Genomic DNA, 21864 nt, shown 5'->3' with positions numbered 1-21864 from the left:
TAAAATAAAAGTTAAAATAATAAAATAGAATAATTTATTTATTAACTCCGGTTTCTTTTTTATTATTTCTTTATATTCGTCGTAAATAACCTTTAATTTTGGATAAAAGGTATAAACGTATAATAAAGACGTTGATAAGATAGTATAAAATTCACCTTATAATTTAATACTTGGTTTAACAAAAATCTTTAAAATTCGTTATAATTGGGTTAATAAAAACCAATCGGCTTTCGAAAAAAAGATTTGTTACAAATCCGCATATTCCGTATTTCGATAAATATAAATTAACGGTTTTTTTAATTCAAAAACCGTATTAATCATATTATACGTCGAATTCTAACGGATATAAGAATCTAATTAATAAATTAGTAAGCAAATAAATAAATAAATAAATAAATAAAAGAATAAAGTTACCGTTGGGAATTTTTGTTTTATTCAGGGTTGCAATTGAGTTAACTGGCAGTTAACTCAATTAAGTTAACTTAAAACTCAATTGATTTAGTTAATAACTAAACTCAATTGAGTTATTAAAAGTGCTAACTCAAACTCAATTGATTTAGTTAGGGTGCTAATTATAACTAAATTAATTGAGTTGAGTTAATAACTTAACTAACTCACTAATTTAAAATTAAATTAATTTTAATTAATTTTAATTATAATATTATAAAAAAAGAGCGTAATAAAATAAAATAAATTTAACGAATTAAAATACCGGTATTCTTTTATTTTATTTATTTTTCTTTTATTTTTAATATTACTTTTTAATTATCAATAATTTTTATTTAATTTTTGATTAAAATTTCCTAATATTGGAAAATAAATTTTATTATAAATAAAAATGGTAAAAATAAAAGAAAATATATAATTTATTTATGGAATTTTAATGTATTTAATAAAGCTTTTAAACGTAATTAAATTTATTATTTTTAATTAAAATTAATTATTTTTAACAGGGTTGGTATGATTAGTTTTAGTTTTTAGTTTTAGTTTTTAGTTAACTAAACTACTTAGTTTTACTTAAGCCATTAACTAAACTAACGTAGTTTTAATCAGGCTGCTAACTAAATCACTTTAGTTTTAGTTAACACCTTAACTAAATCAATTTAGTTTTAGTTAGCATTCTAACTAAATCAATTTAGTTTTAGTTAATTCTTTAGTTAACTAAAGATTTTTTAAAAACGTTATAATTATTTAATATAAAAAGATATAATAAAATTAATAACGTAAATAATTAAAGGAAGCTTTAATTATTTAATTTTGCTAATTATTTTTATTATAATTAATAAATTAATTAAATTAATATTAATATTAAATCTTTAGTTATTTAGTTAACTAAAACTAAAAACTAAATCATTTAGTTTAATTTAGTTTTAATCACTTTACTAACTAAAATCTTTAGTTTTAGTCAAGCTGCTAACTAAATTAATTTAGTTTTAGTTAGCATTTTTAAAAACTAACGTTAGTTAACTAATAACTAAACTAAATGTAGTTTTTAGTTAACTAACGTTAGTTAACTATTAGTTAACTAAATACCAACCCTGTTTTTTAAGTTATTGAGTTATTAACTAAACTTAAGTGAGTTAACTTAAACTTAATTGATTTAGTTAAGACTTTAAATAGAATTTTTTAAGTTATTCATAGGGTTGAAATTATTGAGTTGAGTTTTAAGTTTGAGTTTGAGTTAACTTAATTGAGTTGAGTTTTACTCAATTTATTAACTAAATTAATGAGTTTGAGCAGGGTTGGAAACGTAGTTTGCAGTTAATTAGTGCAGTTTAATTTAATCTAAGTTAGTGCAATTGTAGTCCGGATTTTTGCTAACTGTATATAGTTAATTATTAGTTTAAGTCCGGGTTTTATTAATTTAAGTTAACTGCGCAGTTAATTGCAGTTATTATAATATGAAAATTAAATAATTAATTAAAAATCGAATTATTATTATTTTAACAATTTTTTAACCTTTTTAAATATAATAATTAACGCTTAATTTAAAGGTTTTAAAAGAATTAATAAATTTATTTTATTTAATTAAATAATAATAATTTTGTTATCGCAGTTAATAGTTAATTAACTTAACTGCAAACTGCAGTGTGCAGTTAGTTTGTAATTAACTTAATTTTTTGCAGTTGCAGTCCGAATTTTAACTAACTGCAATTAGTTAAGTTGCAGTCTAAAAATCGTGCAGTTAAATTAACTGCATTGCAGTTAATTAGCAGTTAACTGCTTTCCAACCCTGAGTTTGAGTTTTAATTTTTAATAACTCAATGAGTTTTACTTAAGCTATTAATTAAATTATTAAGTTTTACTTGAGCTATTAACTAAATTAATTGAGTTTGAGTTAATTTGATTGAGCTTAATTATTAATTTAATAACTTTAAATTGTTTAATTTAAATTAATAAATAAATAAAGAAATTAATTTTTAAAAGGAATTAAATTAATTTAAATTTAAATAAAATACCTGTTTTTGTTTATTTTTCCGATTTTTTTAAAGATTAATTTTATTTTTTCAAATTAAATAAATTTAATAAAAGGTTTTTAAAAAAAGAAATTACGATCAAAAAATAAATAAATAAGACAAAATAAAAGTAAAATTAGCATTTTACTTATTAATTTTCTTTTTATTTAAGTAAAGTTATAAATTATTTAATTTTATTTTTCTTCAAGTAGAATTAATAATTCTTTAAGTTAATAAATTAATTAAATTATTAACTTAATTTAATTAATTTAATTACAATTAGCAGTTTAACTAAATCATTGAGTTTTACTCAAACTCAAACTTAAAACTCAACTTAATAATTTCAACCTTATTAATAAGTTATTTTATATACCTAGTTAACTAGTTTATTTATTCCAGTTTAGTTTAAGTTATTCTATTTAAAATTAATATAAATAACTGCTTAATTAGTTATAATTAGCAATTTAGAAAACTTAAATTAGTTCTAATTATAAGGTAAGCTAATTAGGCTAATTATAATTAGCAGTCGAACTAACTTAAATTAACTGGAACTGGGCCCAGTTTAACTGCTAGTTAATTGTTTCACAACCTTGACGAAGACTAATTATAAGATAATTCGGATGAAGAGAGTTTCTTTTTAAATCGATTTACCGTTGTTTTAAATAACGAGTGTGAAGCTTATTTTAACGAACCGTTGGCTTTATATAACGTAAGTTAATTTTTTTTAAATTATTATATTTACTAATTTATTTAATAGCATAATCCGTTACTTTACTAAAAGAATAACCAGTTTAAATATCCGGTTTTAGCTATATTAGCCCGGCGATACTTAGGTATTCCAGCTTCTTCAGCGTCGTTAAAACGGGTTTTTTCTACGTTAAATTATATTATTTTTAAATCACGAAATAAACTCACCCCGGAAATAAGTAGATAATTATTTTTATTAAAAGATTAAGGTTTAAGAAATGCAAAGGAAATATAGAAATTTTTATAGCCGGACGATTTATTAAAAGAGGTAAATTAATAATCTTTTTTATTTCCTTTTATTCTTTTATCTCCTTTATTTCCTTTATGTAAATTTATTTGATAAAATTAATTAAACGCTTATTTAATTTAACTTAATTTAATTAGATCGTAATTAGTTAATTAATATAGTTATTAAATAAATTACGGTAATTTAATTTTATTTAAAAGTCTAATTAATTACCGAAATTTTATTTAAATTGCTAATTAATTACGGTAATTTTACTCGGGCTATTTATTAATTACGCGTAATTCGTAGTTAATTAAATGCCAACCTTAATAATTACGGTTATTTTAAATTTAAATCTGAATTTTATACGGCTAAAATAATCGTAATGCGGTTAATTTAACGGTTATTATTTTTTAACTCTACCCGTAATATAATCGTTATATTTAATTTATAATTAATATTTTTAATAATGTAATATTTTAATTTTACGTATAATATATTCATTTAAATAGCTTCGGCTAAATTTTAAAAAGTCTTTATATTAATTATATATAGCCTTTTAAATTTTAAAATTATATAACGATTTTAAATTTATTAATAAATATTTAAAATAATTTAAATCCGTAAAGCTTTATTTTAAGCGGGGAGGAATAAGCTATATCGAATATTAATATAAAGCAATATAATTTAATAAATAGCGATATATTAGCGAAAAAAATGACTATATAAGTGAGGTGCGGCAGAATACGGGGGATTAATGTCAAAGTTGAAAGCTGACGGACTAAGCTACGTACGTACGGACCAGTTATATGGTGGTGACAGCCAGTAACGTGGTCCTGGAGGGCACCATCGTTACAAGTTAGTTGTAACTTATGACACATATGTCTATTATATAAAAGGATCAATGCTGCCGTCCTAGAGGTATATCAGGTCTAGATGCCTTGGCCTGCTGGCAAATAAGCAAGTCGTGTGTCGCCATGCCGCTTCTTATACTTCTCTTTCCTTACCGCGCCTGCGTGCCGCCAAAGGTGGTCCGGAGGTGAAACTAAGACTTGGGGGAGCAAGTTACTTGCCATGTCTGAATATAAATATGTCCCCCAGCTCCTGGTCTCGTCTATAATAACTTCAAACCTACAGGGACCAACTCGAGGATCACCATAATCCATCCAGTCTTGTTGAAATACATCCATCCTTTCCAATTACGCATCAACTATGAAGGCATCTATCGTCCTCCCCGCGGCAGCTGTCTTGGCTTCCAATGTCATGGCAGCCCCAGCGTTTGGCCCTGGGTTCTTCGGCCACGGCTTTGGCGGCTTTGGAGGGTTTGGTGGTGGTCATGGACATGGCCCCTGGGGTGCCTTCAACTGGGGTGGAGTCAACTGGAAGACGTTCGACTATAGCAAGGTCGATTGGTCGAGTGTTGACTGGAGCCAGATTCCATACTTCAAGATCAACTGGAATAAAGTCAATTGGCCATACAAGGGCTGGGGCCAGTGGCAGAGTGCCGACGCCGCCTTCACCTCGACCTACAGTATTGCAGCCTGGCCCCAGGAGGTCATTGGGACCGATGGGAACCCCAGCGGCGGCCTTGCTGGGGCTCGTGGCGTGTTCAACTACGGTCTCATCTCATCTACCAACACCATCTGCTGGAACATTGTACTCACCGGCTTCCAAGGCGAGTACCAATCGCCCGCCAAGACGGCCACCCACATCCACGAGGCACAGAGGGGTGAGAACGGCCCGCCGCGCATTGCCTTCCCAAACCCTGTGCCATTCGACCCTCTCCAGCCTCTTGGAAAGAGAATCAGTGTCGGCTGTGCCACTGGACCGTTTACTACCGGTATCAAGGACGCAGATGGGTTTGACACTGGCTACGGCTTCACGGTTGACCAAATCGAAAATGACCCGTCGTCATTCTTTACCGATGTCCACTCAAGCTATGCAGTCCCTGGGGCCTGCAGAGGACAGTTTGAATAACTTTGGGCGGATTACGCAATGCAGATTAGGCCGTTGCGAAGTGCCTGCCTACCCTTTGCTGTTCTTGATGCCTTTCTATAGTCTCTCCTTGACGACAACCCCAAGGCTTGCTTGCATGTGTTTGTAAGCCCTGGATCATGGTTATTGATGATGATCCCATTTCCTCTCTGTGGATTCGGATAATCTATTGCGCTAGGCAATTTTTTATAAAAAAAAAAAAAAAGGAAGAGAGAAGGAAACATGGCGTTTTCTTTATGTGGGTACCCAGTGTGTTCTAGCCCGTAGCCCACGAGAATAGTATACACGAAATTGATAACGGAAGAAGGGATAATACACGCGAGTTCTCACGATATGAGGCGGAAAAGAAAATATGATTTGTGAAGTGGGACCTATCGTAAGCGAGACAAGCAGCATGCATGGGTCAAGTCATTGGACCGAGGACAATGGCCAAGAGGGAGGAGAATCACCCTGACGCCAATCTTGGTCGTTGCTTGGCTCCAACCACTTCCAGATACTTTGAGCTCATGACCTATCTCTTTATTGTTTAATTCCCCCGTTGAGACTTGTCAGATTGGCTGCTACCAAATGTGTGTCTAATATTTGTCTCAGGCTCTGGAAGTATCAACTCAGCCTCAGTAGTTGCATCCGCCAGTATAGGCCAGGAGTAGGCTCTGGCCCGAACCGCCCCAACCAAAAAGAAACAAAACATCCCATATCTCGTCGGGTTAAACGGAGTTGTAGGCCAGCGCCAAGACTTCCAGCCGCTGAAAGGGCCTGGGCTTCCAAATCATAAGGTTTGCTAAAAAGATCTTGGCAAGCGCTGATCGCTGTTCCGTTGCAGAGAATCACGTCACAAGAGACGGCAGAATGAGTTGCTGCGGAAATACGGCTCCAAAGAACAGATAAGAGCAAGAACAGCATAGACGGCGGAACATTGGATCAGTCGACATGTGACAAACATACAGCAACATTGTCTCCTCCTGCTGCAGCTTGCAGTTTTCGGATGTGCCAAGCTGATTATCAACGCATATTGGACCAAGGAAACATCGTAGCGAAATCGCAGAATGAGACTGTCTCAAACGACTTGGCCCGTAATCACTCACTCTATGTTGTAGTGCAACAAAAAACCTATAATTTAATTACTTGGAATGTGAGCTCGGTGATAGCTGTACGTACAAGTGCCCATATTCAAAGAGTAAGTCTTACGGCCAATTTCAATCCATGACATAGATCATTGAACGTGCCATGAAAATATAATAAATAATGAACGGGTTACTCTCACGATACATAAAATAATATTTTCTAAGTTTGGTCGTTATGACAGCCGACTTTCCGGTTCTCCTTTAAGTGATATCGAATTTGCTATCACAAAACATCATTTAGATAAATGCAACTTAGCAGGTACCGATCAATAATATCATTAGTCTCTACTTATTCATGAGTCGGCCCTGCATGTCTTTCATATATATACCCACCTGTATTAGCGACCGCCGGTGGAATATCTAATTCTTTACCCGTGACTAATACTTGATACAAGACAGCTCTTATATGAAAATACTTCGTGGCTATACGACCCATCTTCATTGTAGTTTTCGAGGCGTCGGATGGTATACCACAGAATTGGCTATTCAAAACCAAAACATACAGGGCCGACGTGTCTGCCTCGATCAGGGCCCTGGCTTTCACCACGTGCTTCGATTTGTCATCTATGTTTATATTTCTGCGTCTAAGTGAGTAGCGCAGTTTGCCGATTTATTAAGCCAAATTTTAGAATGAGCACCAGACTTTTATGGAGGACAAAGGTAAGCTCATGCACAGTGTAATAGTGCGGATCGATATCCATTTGCTCTTTTCAATTTTTGTTTCATGTTCGAGGTGAGGCGCCTCGAGATCACACACCGTAGTTGTCATCAAGATGGACTCGGCTAACGAACAACAGTATTAGTCTTTCAACTCATTCAGTGTCTGTGCCTGTACCTAATCATGGAGTGTTGAATGAGTAGTCATCGCCGATATGGTGTTTCTAGTCACCATCTTGATGATAACCGACGTCGGGCTGACCACCATCAAATCAATCCGGGGTTATGATAGCACATTTAGCCGCTGGAAAGCTGGTTGGCCATGGGCAGAGAGGACACCATGCAAATTGACGCAAGCATTAGCAAACGCACACAAGTAGACGTGGTAATTAGAACTTCACGTGACTAGCCATGTCATTCTGAGTGTACACTGACTTGACGACGACATGCAGAGTAATACCAAAGTTGCCGCTCAATCAGTAGATTCCTTTGTGACAAAAGCCTATATAAGTTTACACACAGACACAGACATGTAGTGAGCACACGAGGCCATGACTTCGATGCTTGTACCGACCCAAGCCCCGTGTGAAATCGACAGAACGTAAATGGCTGCACTTGGCACACGTCGTGGCTAAAACTAGCGATGCCTAATCCCTAATGTGTCGTCTGCCATGCTAATTCTGTGGTTGAAGTTTGTTTTCTTTCTAGTGATGAAGGAGCTTGCTAAATATATATTGTTATTTGCATTGCCATGTGCAATATATAAAACACAAATCACGCCTTGTACATTGAGAGTAGCGGTGACACGGATGGGCTCATGAGTTTGCCCACTCGCATTCCTCGTGTCAGTCAGAACTACTTTATCAAAGCAGTACAACTTATAGTCACTATACTTACTCGTATGAAGGAGCAGCTAGGCAAAGTTGCTACATTGATAAAAGGGTTATCTTGTGTGAACAGCTTACGAAAATTGACGTAGCCAATGATAGAGGATCCCATTGAGAATTGAATTTCGTTTTTAATTATCACATTATATTAAGTTGGTCAAGTAGTTAGCCAAGTATCCCCATTACAAAGACGCAGCCGACCTTGTGATTAACTAAGAAAGACCGTGGGTATTTCCAACCATACAACATACGAAACAGTATCGGCACCTCTCCACAACACGTCATATAACTCAGAGCTGACTTGAAGCCTACGTTATGTCAACGTCCTCGCTTCGTTCTCAAAACCCCGACTTGTCCGCCCTCCGCATGAATCAGCTTCCAGTAGTCTCGAGTGCGAATCAGTCTCTTTGAGTTGCGACTGTCGTCTCCTAGACTGTGGCGGTAGGAGCACCAGCACCGGCAGCACTCGCCCCGGTGGTGTGAGTGCCATTGGTACCAACGGCACGGTCAGGTCCAGTCACACCATGGCCATTGTGAAGACCATTGTTGTGATACTTCTCACTGGTCTGGCCGGGGTCACGGATGTGAAGACCGAGCTGAGAGGGGTTGATATTGCGGTGGCCCCAGATAAGGAGAGCACCGTAGACCGGCTTGGCAAAGATGTCCAAAATACCGTAAAAGATAGCCTCGGAATCGGGATGAATGACGTTACCTCCCTCGCTCAGGCCCCAGGCAATGGGGTACAGGAACCAGAGGAAGGTGAGCATGACACCGCAGAGCATGTAGGTCTTCTTGGGTGCACCACCGAGAGCACTGGCGTGCGACCGACCAGTTCCCAGCAGATTGTAAACGACGTAAAAGAAAGCAGCCATGCCAAAAGTCCAGAAACCCCACTTGTACGAGGTGCGAGTGAGAGCGCCGATGAGGCCACAGACAATCATGATCTCGTCGGCAAAGATGGTGATGAGAATGGTTGGAGTGGGTAAACCAGCCGTCAAAAGCAGGTCCAGTAGCAGAAGAGGCGTAGTGATAACCCAGTCAATGTAGCGGGCATAGAAGATCTCGCGAGTGCCTGCGGAACCGACCCAGTGAGAGCGTGGTCGCACAAATTCGGCTTGAATGGGCACCTGGCCAAGATTGGAACCCATGGCAAAGTAGGCTATGCACGCAATAGCTGTGATGCCAGCAGTGATGTAGTGGAACAACCGATGGCCCTGAGGCTTTCTGAGTGCCAATCCCATAAAGGCAAGCGTCGAGACGCCCATGACAGCACAGACGGTATAATACCAATCTGATCCGTGGTTGGTGATAGCCAGGTTGGCCTGCTGGCCAACCACGTTATTGATTTGAACGGCCTCGTTGCCAGGCATCTTGGTTATGCGAGGGCTGTCCCAGATTGGTGAGAGCTTTCTGAGGAATGTCGACGTGGTATAGGGAATAGTCGTAGCAGTGGTATATGACACCTGAATTGAATAGTGCTCACAGTAATGGCTTCGAACTCATCAAGGCCATGAGAAATTAGGTTGAGTCGAGGGTATTTGAATACTCCCCGAGCGGGCACATTGACGTTTTAGAAACGATGACTTCATTTTCCTACCTACCTAGCTATAGCCGACGGTGCCTAACGTTCTCCCCAACAGGTGCAATAGTGTCGTCACTGTCCTCGAGCATGCATAAGCGGTACAAAGTTCTTACTCACTTTTTCTTGGGAGCCGAGGGCTCCGCGCACGTTTGTGTGAGCTTCGAGGTCTGAGCTCTCTCGCACGCGCCATGATATTGGGTGGTATGGAAGGGATGGGATGGATGGATGGCTGGCTGGCTGACGAGACCCCCCAAAAAATATAAACATTCATTGCCGGTTGTAAATTAGTCGACAACAACATGGATGGTACGTGATCGACTGGACCGCCCTAGATCGACAAACAAGCTTTTGAGCCATGCAAGCCTGCCGATGGTGAAGCGTTACTCTGTTGGCTGTACTCAAAGGGCAAAATGGAGTGGTAGCGTACCTAGGCAGTAACAGCCGGAGCTATGAGTGTTGGCAGGAAGTCACGATAGTTCTACGGTATATGGAAAGGATATGCATAGTCAAGGACGGGCTCAGTGTCATCCATCCCTGGACGCAACCACCACCATGGCGAACGGCAGCTTCGGAGGGTCGTGGAAGGAAGCAATGAGAACAATGTATGTACACATGCGAGGCCAGGTCACGTTTGGTTGCATTAGTTTGATGCCGGCTCTTGATTACCATCCAACTGCAGTCCATGATTGACCCGTGGGGAGGTGAGATGATGTGAGGTGAGGAGAGCAGAGCTCCGAGCACCTTGCAGACATGGACTACTACCGACCTACGATGGTAGCTTTAGCAGCAACATGCTGGACTAAACTTGACTTTTCTTCTTCTTCTGAAATGCAGTTGCATCGGTTCGAGCTTAATGAATCACCACTAGTACTTGCAGTAGCGGCACCCTGTCAACCCATTGGTGCAAAGGCCTTCCCAAGGTCATGATATCATCTATCATAGACTGCCTTTTCCTGTGCATTGACCCCTCCTCATTGGACGGGCAGCCAGCAAGCACAGGGAAAACGTGCAAATCTAAATATTTCTGTCTACTACTCGTGATTTTCCGCTTCTTTCCTCCCCACTTGTGGTCAATTTAGTATTGATGAATGAGTGAATGAGACATGGAACGGAGAGAACAATATAGCAAGCAGCACGGATTTACCATTGCTGACTGCTGCTATGCAATTTAACAGGCCATAACAGAAACCATCTGCTTGACTGTATGTATATTCAATCAACTCATGTAACAATACTACACCATGTCAATTAAGCTGCATTGTGCTGCGGTGGAATGAACACTAAATACATGTCACCAGCTTATAATGCCGGCACTTGCCGTCAGGCAAGTCTGTGGTTTCTTCCGACATTGCAGCAAGCAAATCCACCAACCTTTACCTTGGCATTTTCCCACTGTCCAGCCTCCTCCTTACCTCCTCTTCAGAGATAGGCCTAGGCCTAGGTTTGAAATAAGACGGCTTATACCCGCATATTCACGATTGGCGATGATCATTGCTCAGTAGTAGCTCATTACCTACCTAGGTTAGGGTAGCAGCAGCATGTTGGTTCGTTCCGTGGGAGCCGACATTTCTCTATGCATAGTAGTAGTATTCGGTTCATCACGGGCCCCATCGGAGTAAAAACATCCCTTAAAAAAACCATAGTACGTGCTTTCCGCCAAACCGGCCTAAGGTTAGTTTGAATGAATTATTCAATGTACGTAAACAAGACCATGATTGATGTCCAGCAGTATCCGGATTCTGTAAAACCCCCCCTTCCCTTGTTTGTTGTTCTGTAGTAACACTGGGATAGGCTTGCAGATACAGGTAGGACAGGCTACCCCCTCCATTCCCCTCCCCCAATCGATGCCGTCATAAAGCCAACCACGCATTGGAGCTCCATCCAAGGCGTCACTGCACCCCAGCTTTGGCAGTGTTACATGCGATGCAACCCGAGTCAAGCTTTCACGAGATACCTTAAGTATATACCCATTACATTCATTGTGTTACTTGGTATCTTTTCTTCCCCCCTTGGACTGGACGATTCCCTCCAATCTACGACATTGGGCATTGTAACAGTCTATACATTGACCAGTGCAAAGACGTGGTGGATGCAGCCAGTCGCATTCTCACTCTCTCGTTGTGATCACAAGGGAAATCTGTTGGCAATGAGAGCTGGCTGTTGAGGAGTCTGGTCATCATGTCGGAATCACTGTTGCGGACGGTTGCGTCTAGGAACGACGAACCGTCCCAAGTGCGCGGTTCTCACCCGTAAGTCCTAACTCGATGCCAAAACGAGTGCTTTCCAGCCATCGTGTATTGGTTAGTGTCCTCATTTTCGACCACAGATATCTGTCGGGCAACTTTGCCCCAATCCAGCGCACTCGACCTCTCACGCCTTGTGCGTTTACTGGCGTGATCCCAATGGAGCTGGCTGGAGGACAGTATGTTCGCAACGGCGGGAACCCAACAACCAACGAGGACCTTGGTAGAGATGCGCACTGGTTCGATGGAGACGGCATGCTCAGCGGTGTTCTGTTCAGTAGGGGTGGTGAGAAGGGATCCGACGTCATCCCACGATTTGTGAATCAATATATTCTCACAGATGTGCATCTCAATGCTCAAGGCAACGAAAACCTCAAGAGACCGCTACTGCCTAGCATTGCTACACTGGTCAGTGGCTCGCTTGTTACCATAATCATGACAGTCATCCGGACGATTCTACTAGTCCTCCTTTCCAGCCTCCCCGGATCCAGGCGGCGGGTCAAGAAGATCAGCGTAGCAAACACAAGCGTGGTGTACCACGACGGCCGGGCCCTTGCAACATGCGAGAGTGGCCCGCCGATGAGGTTTCAATTGCCCAGTTTGGAGACTGTAGGTTGGTACAATGGGCGAAAGGCAGAGAATGAGCCTAGCCGGGACCAACGAGCTGGGTTCGGCGGAGATTCGCCCATTGCCTTCATGAAAGAATGGACGACAGGCCATCCCAAGGTCGACCCGGTGACGGGGGAAATGATAGCATTCCATGGTGTCTTTATCAAGCCATACGTCTTCTACTCCATCATACCACCGAGCAAGCCGGCCGGGAAATGGACGCCGCCGACGCTTGGCCCGCGGTTCAATGTGCCCATCCCGGGGGTTGCTTCGCCCAAGATGATGCACGACTTTGGCGTGTCTGCGCGGCACACGGTAATTATGGATCTGCCGTTATCGCTCAATCCCATGAACAGCCTGAGCGGGAAGCCAGTAGTCTCGTACGACCCGACGGAGCGGTCGCGATTCGGCGTGTTTCCCCGGTACGAGCCGTACGAGGTGCAATGGTTTGAGACAAATGCCTGCGTCATCTTCCACACGGCCAACTGCTGGGAGACGACGAGCACCAAGCCGCTACCAGAGACGTCGGTGCATCTACTGGCCTGCCGACTCACGTCGGCCTCTGTCGTGTACAGTGCGGGGGCATTGGCACCACCCGTGCCCAAGCCAGTTCCTCCCGAATACGTCGAGGAGGAGCAATGTCGACTTTATTATTTCAACCTTCCGCTCACACGGGACGGGACGGAAAGACCGACGATCCGCAACCAATGGGCACTCTCGGCGATCCCATTCGAGTTTCCGACTCTGTCGGCGGCGCACGAGATGGGACCGGCGCGGTACATTTACGGGTGCAGCACGGGATCATCGTCTTATTACTCGGCGGCTCTGGGCAAGGCGGCCAAGATTGACTACCTGGCCAAGATTGATGCGCAGACACTGATAGCCCGGGGCGAGGAGCACCCTCCGCAGCAGATCAAGGGGTGCGTGGACACTCGAGGGATCGACGAGATCATGCACAGCAGCGACCCGGATGATCCGATCAAGATGTTCAAGATGCCCGAGGGGTGGTTCACACAGGAGCCGCGGTTTGTGCCTCGTCGCAACGCAGTGAGCGAGGACGACGGGTGGCTCCTGACGTACGTGTTTGACGAGTCGCAACTCAATGACCAAGGGGAGTGCCTCGAGGATGCAATCAGCGAGCTCTGGATCATTGACGCCCGGAACATGAGGGATGTGGTGGCCAGGGTCAAGCTTCCGCAGAGAGTCCCGTACGGGTTACATGGAGCATGGTTCTCGGAGGATAAGATCCGGGGACAGCAGGAATTCAGCTCGGTCCGGCGGGCATCTGACAAGGTAGAAATTGACACAACGTCCCTTGCAGCTTTAGTTCGAGATATCCTAGAGAGGTGGATCGGGTAGTAGTACCACGTATCGTGGTATTTGTAGCACTATATAGTCCACAAAGTGATCATTCGTGGGCCGACGGAGAAGGCGATCATCTGTCTCTGCCCATGCGGTAAATGATACTCTCTGTGTCTATTCGCCTAGGATGGACGGGGGATGCATCGAGACTTTATTTTAGTAATGATAATACCGTGTACATAGCCGCATTTCTATCGCGTATTGGTAGTATACCCGCATCACGCGGGGCAGTGCAATGCTTGGCTCAATCATTATCACTACGTAGTGAATTTCACACGCTCGCTACCAGAGTGCCGACACAGAGAGACTTGGCATGGATACATTAATGATGGGAGACGAGAGAGATTTGAGTGGCATTAAAATTGATACTCATTATTACCCCATGGGCCATCAGTCAGTAAGCGCAACGTTGAACTCGGGTTAGCAGCACTTGAGTGGGGGTCAGTGCCCTGCCCCAGGTGGTACATGATTGAATGGAACCAGTCTCAGAGCCTACATTCTTGGTAGGCAGCCGGTACTTTGGCGCTGGCGGCTAGGCCGTGTCGCCGTTAGGGCAACATGCAGCTAACGGGGCATGGATGCAGACTAAACATGTGCAGCCTATTGACTTCCCCACGTGAAGGTACATGCATGGCTCAGCTCGACTCTACCAGTACATTCCTTGACCCACTAAAAGCCCTCGTCTTTCCACCCCGCTTCTGTAAAGGTACATTCCTTACCTAGTGGCACTGGGGAGCTGGTGCTTCCAATAGGCCAAGGCAATGAATGTCTTTCCCCACTCAGAGGAAGGAAGGAGTCCTGAAGCTCATGTCACTCTCTCAGTCAACCCACGTAGGAACTCAAACTAAACTTCTTGTATCTATCGGACCTATGTCAATTTTTGCGACCAGCCCGGGGCGAGACGTGAACGAGACAGGAACGAGTGAAACAAACAAACACAAAATATCAAAACAAAAAAATAATGCAACTTCCAGCAGCGACAGACAAGACTGATCCTGATTGACTCGGCACCAAACTACCTGCTGCTTGCCCGTCGCACATGTCACCACTGTAATACAAACCACCTACCTAATACAATCTACATCAACCACTACTCTGCTTCCTACAGAGACGACAAAGACGGCGGCGGCAACTACGCACTCCCTTCCGAGAGGCTTCTTTCTACTCTTTGTCCCCTTCCATGAGCATCCTCGCCGTCATTATTGGCGCCTTCCCAGGCATTTATTTGCCTTGACAGCCAATAGGCGTCAACTTGATGACGAGAGCAGAAGGGGACCTTTCAAGCTAGCTTGTTTAGCTAGCACTTCATACTATTATGGAATTGATCCCCTACACCTCGCGAGAGGGCCGCGAGATTGTACTGTACGTCCTTCTCTGCCCTTGTGAGATTCGCACTCTTTGACCTATTTGGTGCTTCCTGGAACACCATTGAAGAACACAGAGAGAAGCAGCGACGAAAGAGTTGACACAAAGAGTTCTCTCCCAACTTGGCTGACATGTACTATCTTGCTTCCATGTTAACAGGCGCCATCGCAATGCCCTGGTCGTTCGTGATCCTACCTCGCAACGTCTCGACATCCGCGGCCTGTCTCTGACCGAGTGTCCAACCTGTCACCAGCCCTTGAGGACCCGCTCATCTTCACCTGAGCGACACTTTGAGAGTCCCGCCACCCACGATGAGTCCTACATGAATCCAAATTACTTTCGCATGCTCCGTGCTGCTCGGCGCCAAGCACCGCCGCATCCGCCTTCGAGTCCCATCCGGAGGCTGACCCAACCCAACCTGCCCGTCTACGACGAGTCGGCCGTTCACGACGATGTCGGGGAAGACGCCGAGTTTGTCTCGAGCGCCCCCGCCCCCGGGCCACGCATCACCCGCGAGGCCTTTAGCCCCAACTACTTTAGAACTTTTTTTGTCGAGGAGCGCGAGCTGGGCCGCGGTGGCAAGGGTGTTGTGCTGCTCGTTCGCCACGAGATCGATGGGTGCCATCTCGGCCACTTTGCCTGCAAGCGCGTGCCTGTTGGTGACGACCACGCCTGGCTCGAAAAGGTCCTGGTCGAGGTCGAACTTCTTGCCAAACTGTCGCATCCAAACCTCGTATCCTACCGTCATGTCTGGCTCGAAGATGTCAAGCTGCTTCGTTTCGGTCCCAGTGTCGCTTGCGCCTTTATTCTACAGCAGTACTGCAATGGCGGCGATCTTTTGCGCTATGTAGTAGGCGACCAACCCAAGGAGAAGACCAAGGAGCAGCTCAAGGCTCAGATGCGCAGGCGATCCAAGGGCCAGGCCGAGAAGCCCGACCTCTTCTCGCAACGCCACCTCACCTTTGACGAAATCTATTCTCTATTCCGGGACATAGTCTCTGGTCTGGCCTACCTGCATGGCTCCAATTATATTCACCGCGACCTCAAGCCTAGTAACTGTCTGCTCCACCAAGAGCATGGTAAGCTTACCTGTCTGATCAGCGACTTTGGTGAGGTCCAACCCGAGAACGCCGTAAGGAAATCCACGGGCACGACTGGCACCATTTCGTACTGCGCGCCCGAGGTCCTAACACAGGATGGTGCGGGCCGCTTTGGCAATTTTAGTACAAAGTCGGACGTCTTCTCCCTCGGAATGATTCTATACTTTCTCTGCTTTGGCCGGCTGCCGTATGCCAATGCCAACACGATACAGGAGGAATTGGAAGACATTGATTTGCTCAGGGCGGAGATTGCTGATTGGAAGGGCTTTCAGGACGAGCAAAGGGAGCGGCCCGATCTCCCCGCCAAATTGTACCATCTTCTCAAGCAGATGCTCGCCTTGAACCCGACCGATCGGCCAACAGCGGCCGACGTGCTCGACGCCATGAACCACGAGTCCAACATGGGAACACCTCGCCGGGAGTCGATGGGGGCCAGCCCGCCACTCAACATGCATGAGCGGCGGGTGCATTCCTTGGACTCCCCCTTAGTGCCCGGCACGCCTGTGGCAGAGCCCATCAAGCATCAACGCTTTCGAGTGGGGGACGAATCAGTGAACGGCGACAAGATTGCCTGGACACCTCCCGAGTCGACGCACGCGCCGGCCGACCTAGCGGGTACTTTGCAGAAGCACCCAAAATCCAGCCGTCATGGCCATCCACACGTCACGGTGCTCTCGAGAGCTCAAGATGGACAAGCCCGAGATTCAGTCTGGTCCGACGATGAGGCAAATGACCACTCACCTAGGGCTTCTCCACCACTCCTTATGCCGCCCCCGTCTACCTTCTGGGGTGATGTCCAGCACAGGAGGGCCCTTGCCTGGCATGGCCTAAGCCACTTCTACAATGATAATAACGAGGCTGTTATATTCATGGTGCGCTTTAGTTCATTCATGGTGAAGATGATATCATTGGCTCGGGTCTGTCGGCCGCTGGCGGCTCGTCTCGAGATCAGCACCGCCCTGATTGGCCTCGCCGCGATGGACCTCGGGGCGCCACGCGGGGATGAGCTCATAGGGAGTCACAAAAGGAATCCTCCGCGGCAGCCGTACCGGTCGAGCTCCACCCGCTGGCGATGGGGTTGGCGGCTGAGCATGGTTATGTTTATGCTTCACTTTGTTGTTTTATGGTCAGCCGACCAATGGGGCCGGCTATGTAACACGCGCTGGGATTACTCAGAGCATGAATAATATCATTAGTCAATCGGATCATGCCTGCTTGTGCCCGGTTGGAAGCACGGGGAGCTCGTCAACAAACATAGTGTAATGTGTATGTAGTGTTGCATTGATAACCGTGCATAACTTTAAGAGAATAACTTGGGAAGCGGGGCGTCAAGTGCCAAAGTCTTTTCGTATAACATGTGTGGGAAATTATGGAGGAGGAGGGGGGCTGAGATGACCTCTTGTGACAACCCATCTACTCCATTATCCTACAAGATTGGTCGTTTGATCGCGTGATACCGTGCAGAGTTGTTCCAGTTTCCCTGTACAATATAGCGTTGGGCGAGCTATAATAATACTTTCAAGCCAAGGGCCTATTTTTTTTTAAGTTTATATATATATATTTCATCTACCTCACACAGTCCGAGTTTCAGAAATGTCCCCTTACTTCCAGAAGTATCCCCTTCCAGCGATCACACCCGCGCCGTCACCCCATCTTGGCAATGCGCTCGAATGCCGATACTGGCCCCGAACCCCTTCGAGTGAATTATTCCATTTAGTTCTCTCAATTTTATGTTTGCAAGGATCGAGTTGGGCAGAACAGCGCCGAAATCCCATGTTGAAGCGAATGAACTTGGCCTGATCGAGATGGATACGGTCCATGATAGCTCTCTTCTTCACGCTCGTTCTTTTATTTGCTTTCAGTCCATGGAAAAGATACTTGGTCATATAGCTGCCTCCATTTTATATAGATCTACAAGAGCCTCGGCCAGCAACACCCACCCACCCACACGGACGGACGGTTCGCTGCGTGCCGACTGGCTCGTGACTGTCATCGTGCAATCCTCATTATTGCCCAAGCGTATATTCGATCTCGTCTACGTTGACTCTCTCTGAGTCTGTCTGTTTGTCTCTCTCACATGCAGCATTCCGAGCTTGACAACCCATTCGGAGCACTTGACCCTTTTTTGGTCTTATTCTTTACGATAACCATGAGAAAACCTCCAAAAATGGGATAAGTCATGCCATGGGGGCGAGTCTAGCAGGCATCCCACTTCTGGCGCCAACCCTCCTCTATCTACCATCGGGGGTGATAAGTTGGCGACAACTTGTCTGCCTCCTCCTCTTTTGCACATGCATGTATAAAGAACGAACGAGGACTATGAAACGTGAAACATGCGATGCAGTTGATTTAGCTGTCCAACTTCTACTTCCCCCCCTATACTTTGCAACTTCCTTGCTCTAGACCCCTTGGATCTAGGTTTATCCGCCATCTATTTACCTACATTGCCATCACATTTTCCCTCCTGACCCCTCTCTCAACCCCATCTCGCTCCCGCTCTCGCTCTCTCCCAGCCTCCGATGTGTAAACATAAAATTTTTATCCATCACAAGTGCGGACACCGAATCACCGAGCTCACGGTAGCCTGTAGAGATGTTGGCTGTACATCTGTTACCAATGATACCGTCACGACCAACAAATATGGCTGCATCCTACCAGGTTGTGCATATTACGGGCAATTTTGACCATGATCATTACTTGCTGGGCCGACGACGGTGACGTACAAACATGATATCTCGGGATAAATAGAAGAGAGAGAGAGAGAGAGAGAGAAATACGAAACGAGACGGATTTTGTGAGTATGTGGAATTTACAATATTGCCCGCAGAGATCTAAAGTCTCGCCCACCATTATTCACTGACTATTCATTGCGCAGGGAGCCTGCCAACCGTGCGGGGACCTTCTCTTCTTCTTACTCACATCTCGCGTCTTCACACAATATTATTACCAGAGAGTCAAAGGTGTCAGGCTCTCTGTTAGAGATGATCCATGTTTTTCCGGATGTTTAGTGGGGAGCTCAGCTGGGAGAATCTTCCTATACTTATACAGTCGAACATTAAGCCAGTCACGAACGACAGGGCCATTTACTTCATTGCCCGCGGAATTTACATAATGGACCAACACGACTCATGCCGTACGTCGCACTCATGATTCCAAAGACTCGTGTTCCGCCTCCATGTCACCAGTTGTACATAACAATGTGATAGACGCCATCTTCTCCACTCTGAGAAGATGGATTTCTGGAAATTCTCAGCACCCCGTCGCCAAGTCTCGATCATGTAGAATCTGCCACTTGTCGTGACTGGTATTAATGTGATCTTTAAGTGAGGCAAGACTCTCAAACGTGCCCACGTGGCCGTTTGGGATGCACAGAACACAGCCGAATCCAGCGCCGACGTGATGGGACTTGGCAACGAATCTAGGTGTCATTTGGAAGCCTTCCTTGAGATTCATGGGCAAGTGCTCGCCGGTGGACTGTGCCGAGAGGTCCTGACCGCATTTGCAGGCCCTGCCCGTCACGCGCCTCGCAGGGTCAAGCTGATACCTCATGGCCTCTGGACAGAAGAGGCCGAGAGCGGCAGTGGACAAGGGTCGGGATCGGGTCGAGACGACCGAGGACCGCTTCGAACGAGACGATTGCCAGTCCTCGGTCCTCGTCGGCGTGAGCGGCGGAGATGGTGGCTCGGAGAATAGGCCGGATCTCCGCGAACCGGCAGATACGGGGGTGGCAATGCCGTCCACAATGGTTTCCATTGGCAGCGCCAGGTAACGAGACCGCCTTGGACTGTTCAAGCGGCTACCGAGTCCGCCACCGTCTTGGGCAGTCAGCGTCGTCGTCGTCGTCGTCATGGCATCTAGTGCCACAAGCGCATCCTCGGACAAGGACAGGGTGGCCCGCGATCTGCGGGTTCCCAATGAGAGCTCAGTTGGAGTCGGACGCCCGGCGGCCTGCCGTCGGTACTGCTCGTTGAGCGCGCGGATCGCCGAGACGCGGACATCCTCGGAGGCCTTGATGACTGCATACAGTCCCAAAGGCGGGCTAGCCCCCTGTGCAGCACTGCGCAGCACATTGATACGTGCCTGGAGTTGCCTCAAGTTGGTAGCCAGCGACGCACGACATGTTTCTAAGCAGTAAAATGGGTCCAAGTCAGCACCAGGCTTACCCAGACTTGGTATATCCAACTCGGAATGGATGGGTGAATGGAGCAGCGTGTGGGTTGAATGGATGGATGAATAATATATGGACAACAGAGAATCTCTCATACCGTCGCCGACTGAAAAGTCCTGCCCGAGAATCCTCGTGCCCTTGTCAAATGCTTCCCTGATTCGATGCGCCGAGAAGTTCAACGAAGCGCTCATGCCGCAACAGCCACCACTGCCACTGCTTGCCTGTTTGCCCTTTGCGCGGTCTCCGTAGTGGTTCTCCTGCCAGTTCCTGCGCTGCCACTTTGCGTAAAACTCGACGCCATCTTGGTAATTAGATACGAGGGCCGCCACAAGGGCGTTTACAGAATCGAGATCCATTGACAATAATGCACCGGAATGAAAATCAAAGAATTAAAAAGAAAGAAAAAAACGAGAGCACTGTGCACGATAACGAGAACGAGGAACGAGAAACGTAAAAATAAATGGAAAAACAAGAATTGAAACAAGGTCAAATGTTATACGGGCGTCATTATTCCTGGGTCAACTTGATCAAAACCCTCTCAGTATTGAAACTTTTTTTCATTTTGGGGTCCTCTTCCCTCTCTTTCCTCTATCCCCCGGAAACGCCATGCATCGGATGTCCGGGGCTAGAGTATTCGGGAGTAGTCCTGATCATCTTAGCTCAGACGCTGCAAGGCTTCTTCTCTAATTGGCACCCCCTGGCTGATTGATTCAATTGGTACGCGATGCATCCTCCTGGGACGCGTCGCTGGCTGTTCACTCGGCGGAGACTTCTGTAATGAGCCACTGATCCCTGGCAGTTCGGCTCAAGGGGATTCTGGGCCTGATCGTCAGCTGGCCCCTCTTCCAGACTTCCACTACCAGGGGTTCCCCCCCCTCCCCTGGCCATGCCCAGAGATGATCAAGTCTCTCGACGTCGGGAGTTGGCAGATACTGATACGTAGTAGCAGCAGTAGTTAGTAATAAATGCGATAAGACAAGAACCCACCTATATATATATATATATATATATATATGTTTCACTGACTCTCAACCCGTGCCTCGTCTGGGGATATATATATATATATTTACACCAAATTCAAGGAAAGTAGAAATCTCCCTGACCAAAACGAATGGCTAATGAGAGAGAAGGAAAAAAAAAAAACAACTTGCAAGGCTCGATAATAGCCTCTCGATGATTAAATAAATCGCCGGATGTAATTGCTGATACATTGGGTGGATATATCATATACACTGCCTTGATTCATGAGTTATGGCTGAGATATAAAGCAGTTCCTCTGCAAGAATAATGGTCATGAGGAATCCCTCCAGTGCAGGGCGTTTCTTGCCTATCTTTGCAAGTCG

The 21864-nt window shown here is 44.9% G+C and overlaps 5 protein-coding genes across 5 annotated transcripts; 3 read left to right on the top strand and 2 right to left on the bottom strand.

The window, feature by feature from the left end:
- Window positions 1-4641: 4641 nt before the first annotated feature.
- On the top strand, window positions 4642-5406 carry PFICI_15172 (uncharacterized protein; the record flags this gene model as incomplete). Its single annotated transcript, XM_007843753.1, has 1 exon — window positions 4642-5406. The coding sequence occupies one exon, from the start codon at window positions 4642-4644 to the stop codon at window positions 5404-5406; it is 765 nt and encodes a 254-aa protein (XP_007841944.1).
- Window positions 5407-8520: 3114 nt separating this feature from the next.
- PFICI_15171 (uncharacterized protein) lies at window positions 8521-9462 on the bottom strand (the record flags this gene model as incomplete). Its single annotated transcript, XM_007843752.1, has 1 exon — window positions 8521-9462. The coding sequence occupies one exon, from the start codon at window positions 9460-9462 to the stop codon at window positions 8521-8523; it is 942 nt and encodes a 313-aa protein (XP_007841943.1).
- A 2390-nt stretch (window positions 9463-11852) lies between these two features.
- PFICI_15170 (uncharacterized protein) lies at window positions 11853-13885 on the top strand (the record flags this gene model as incomplete). Its single annotated transcript, XM_007843751.1, has 2 exons — window positions 11853-11923; window positions 12001-13885. 2 exons carry the CDS (start codon window positions 11853-11855, stop codon window positions 13883-13885), a joined length of 1956 nt encoding a protein of 651 aa, XP_007841942.1.
- Window positions 13886-15203: 1318 nt separating this feature from the next.
- On the top strand, window positions 15204-17540 carry PFICI_15169 (uncharacterized protein; the record flags this gene model as incomplete). The annotated part of the gene is made up of 2 exons (XM_007843750.1): window positions 15204-15250; window positions 15413-17540. The coding sequence occupies 2 exons, from the start codon at window positions 15204-15206 to the stop codon at window positions 17538-17540; spliced, it is 2175 nt and encodes a 724-aa protein (XP_007841941.1).
- A 2062-nt stretch (window positions 17541-19602) lies between these two features.
- PFICI_15168 (uncharacterized protein) lies at window positions 19603-20877 on the bottom strand (the record flags this gene model as incomplete). The annotated part of the gene is made up of 1 exon (XM_007843749.1): window positions 19603-20877. One exon carries the CDS (start codon window positions 20875-20877, stop codon window positions 19603-19605), a length of 1275 nt encoding a protein of 424 aa, XP_007841940.1.
- Between the last annotated feature and the right edge of the window lie 987 nt (window positions 20878-21864).

Source organism: Pestalotiopsis fici (assembly GCF_000516985.1).
Source record: "Pestalotiopsis fici W106-1 unplaced genomic scaffold PFICI_Scf_15, whole genome shotgun sequence".
In the NCBI taxonomy this organism is placed as follows: Eukaryota; Fungi; Ascomycota; class Sordariomycetes; order Amphisphaeriales; family Sporocadaceae; genus Pestalotiopsis; species Pestalotiopsis fici.
The sequence above is the reverse complement of the archived record's forward strand: the minus strand, read 5'-3'. Positions and strand labels throughout refer to the sequence as shown.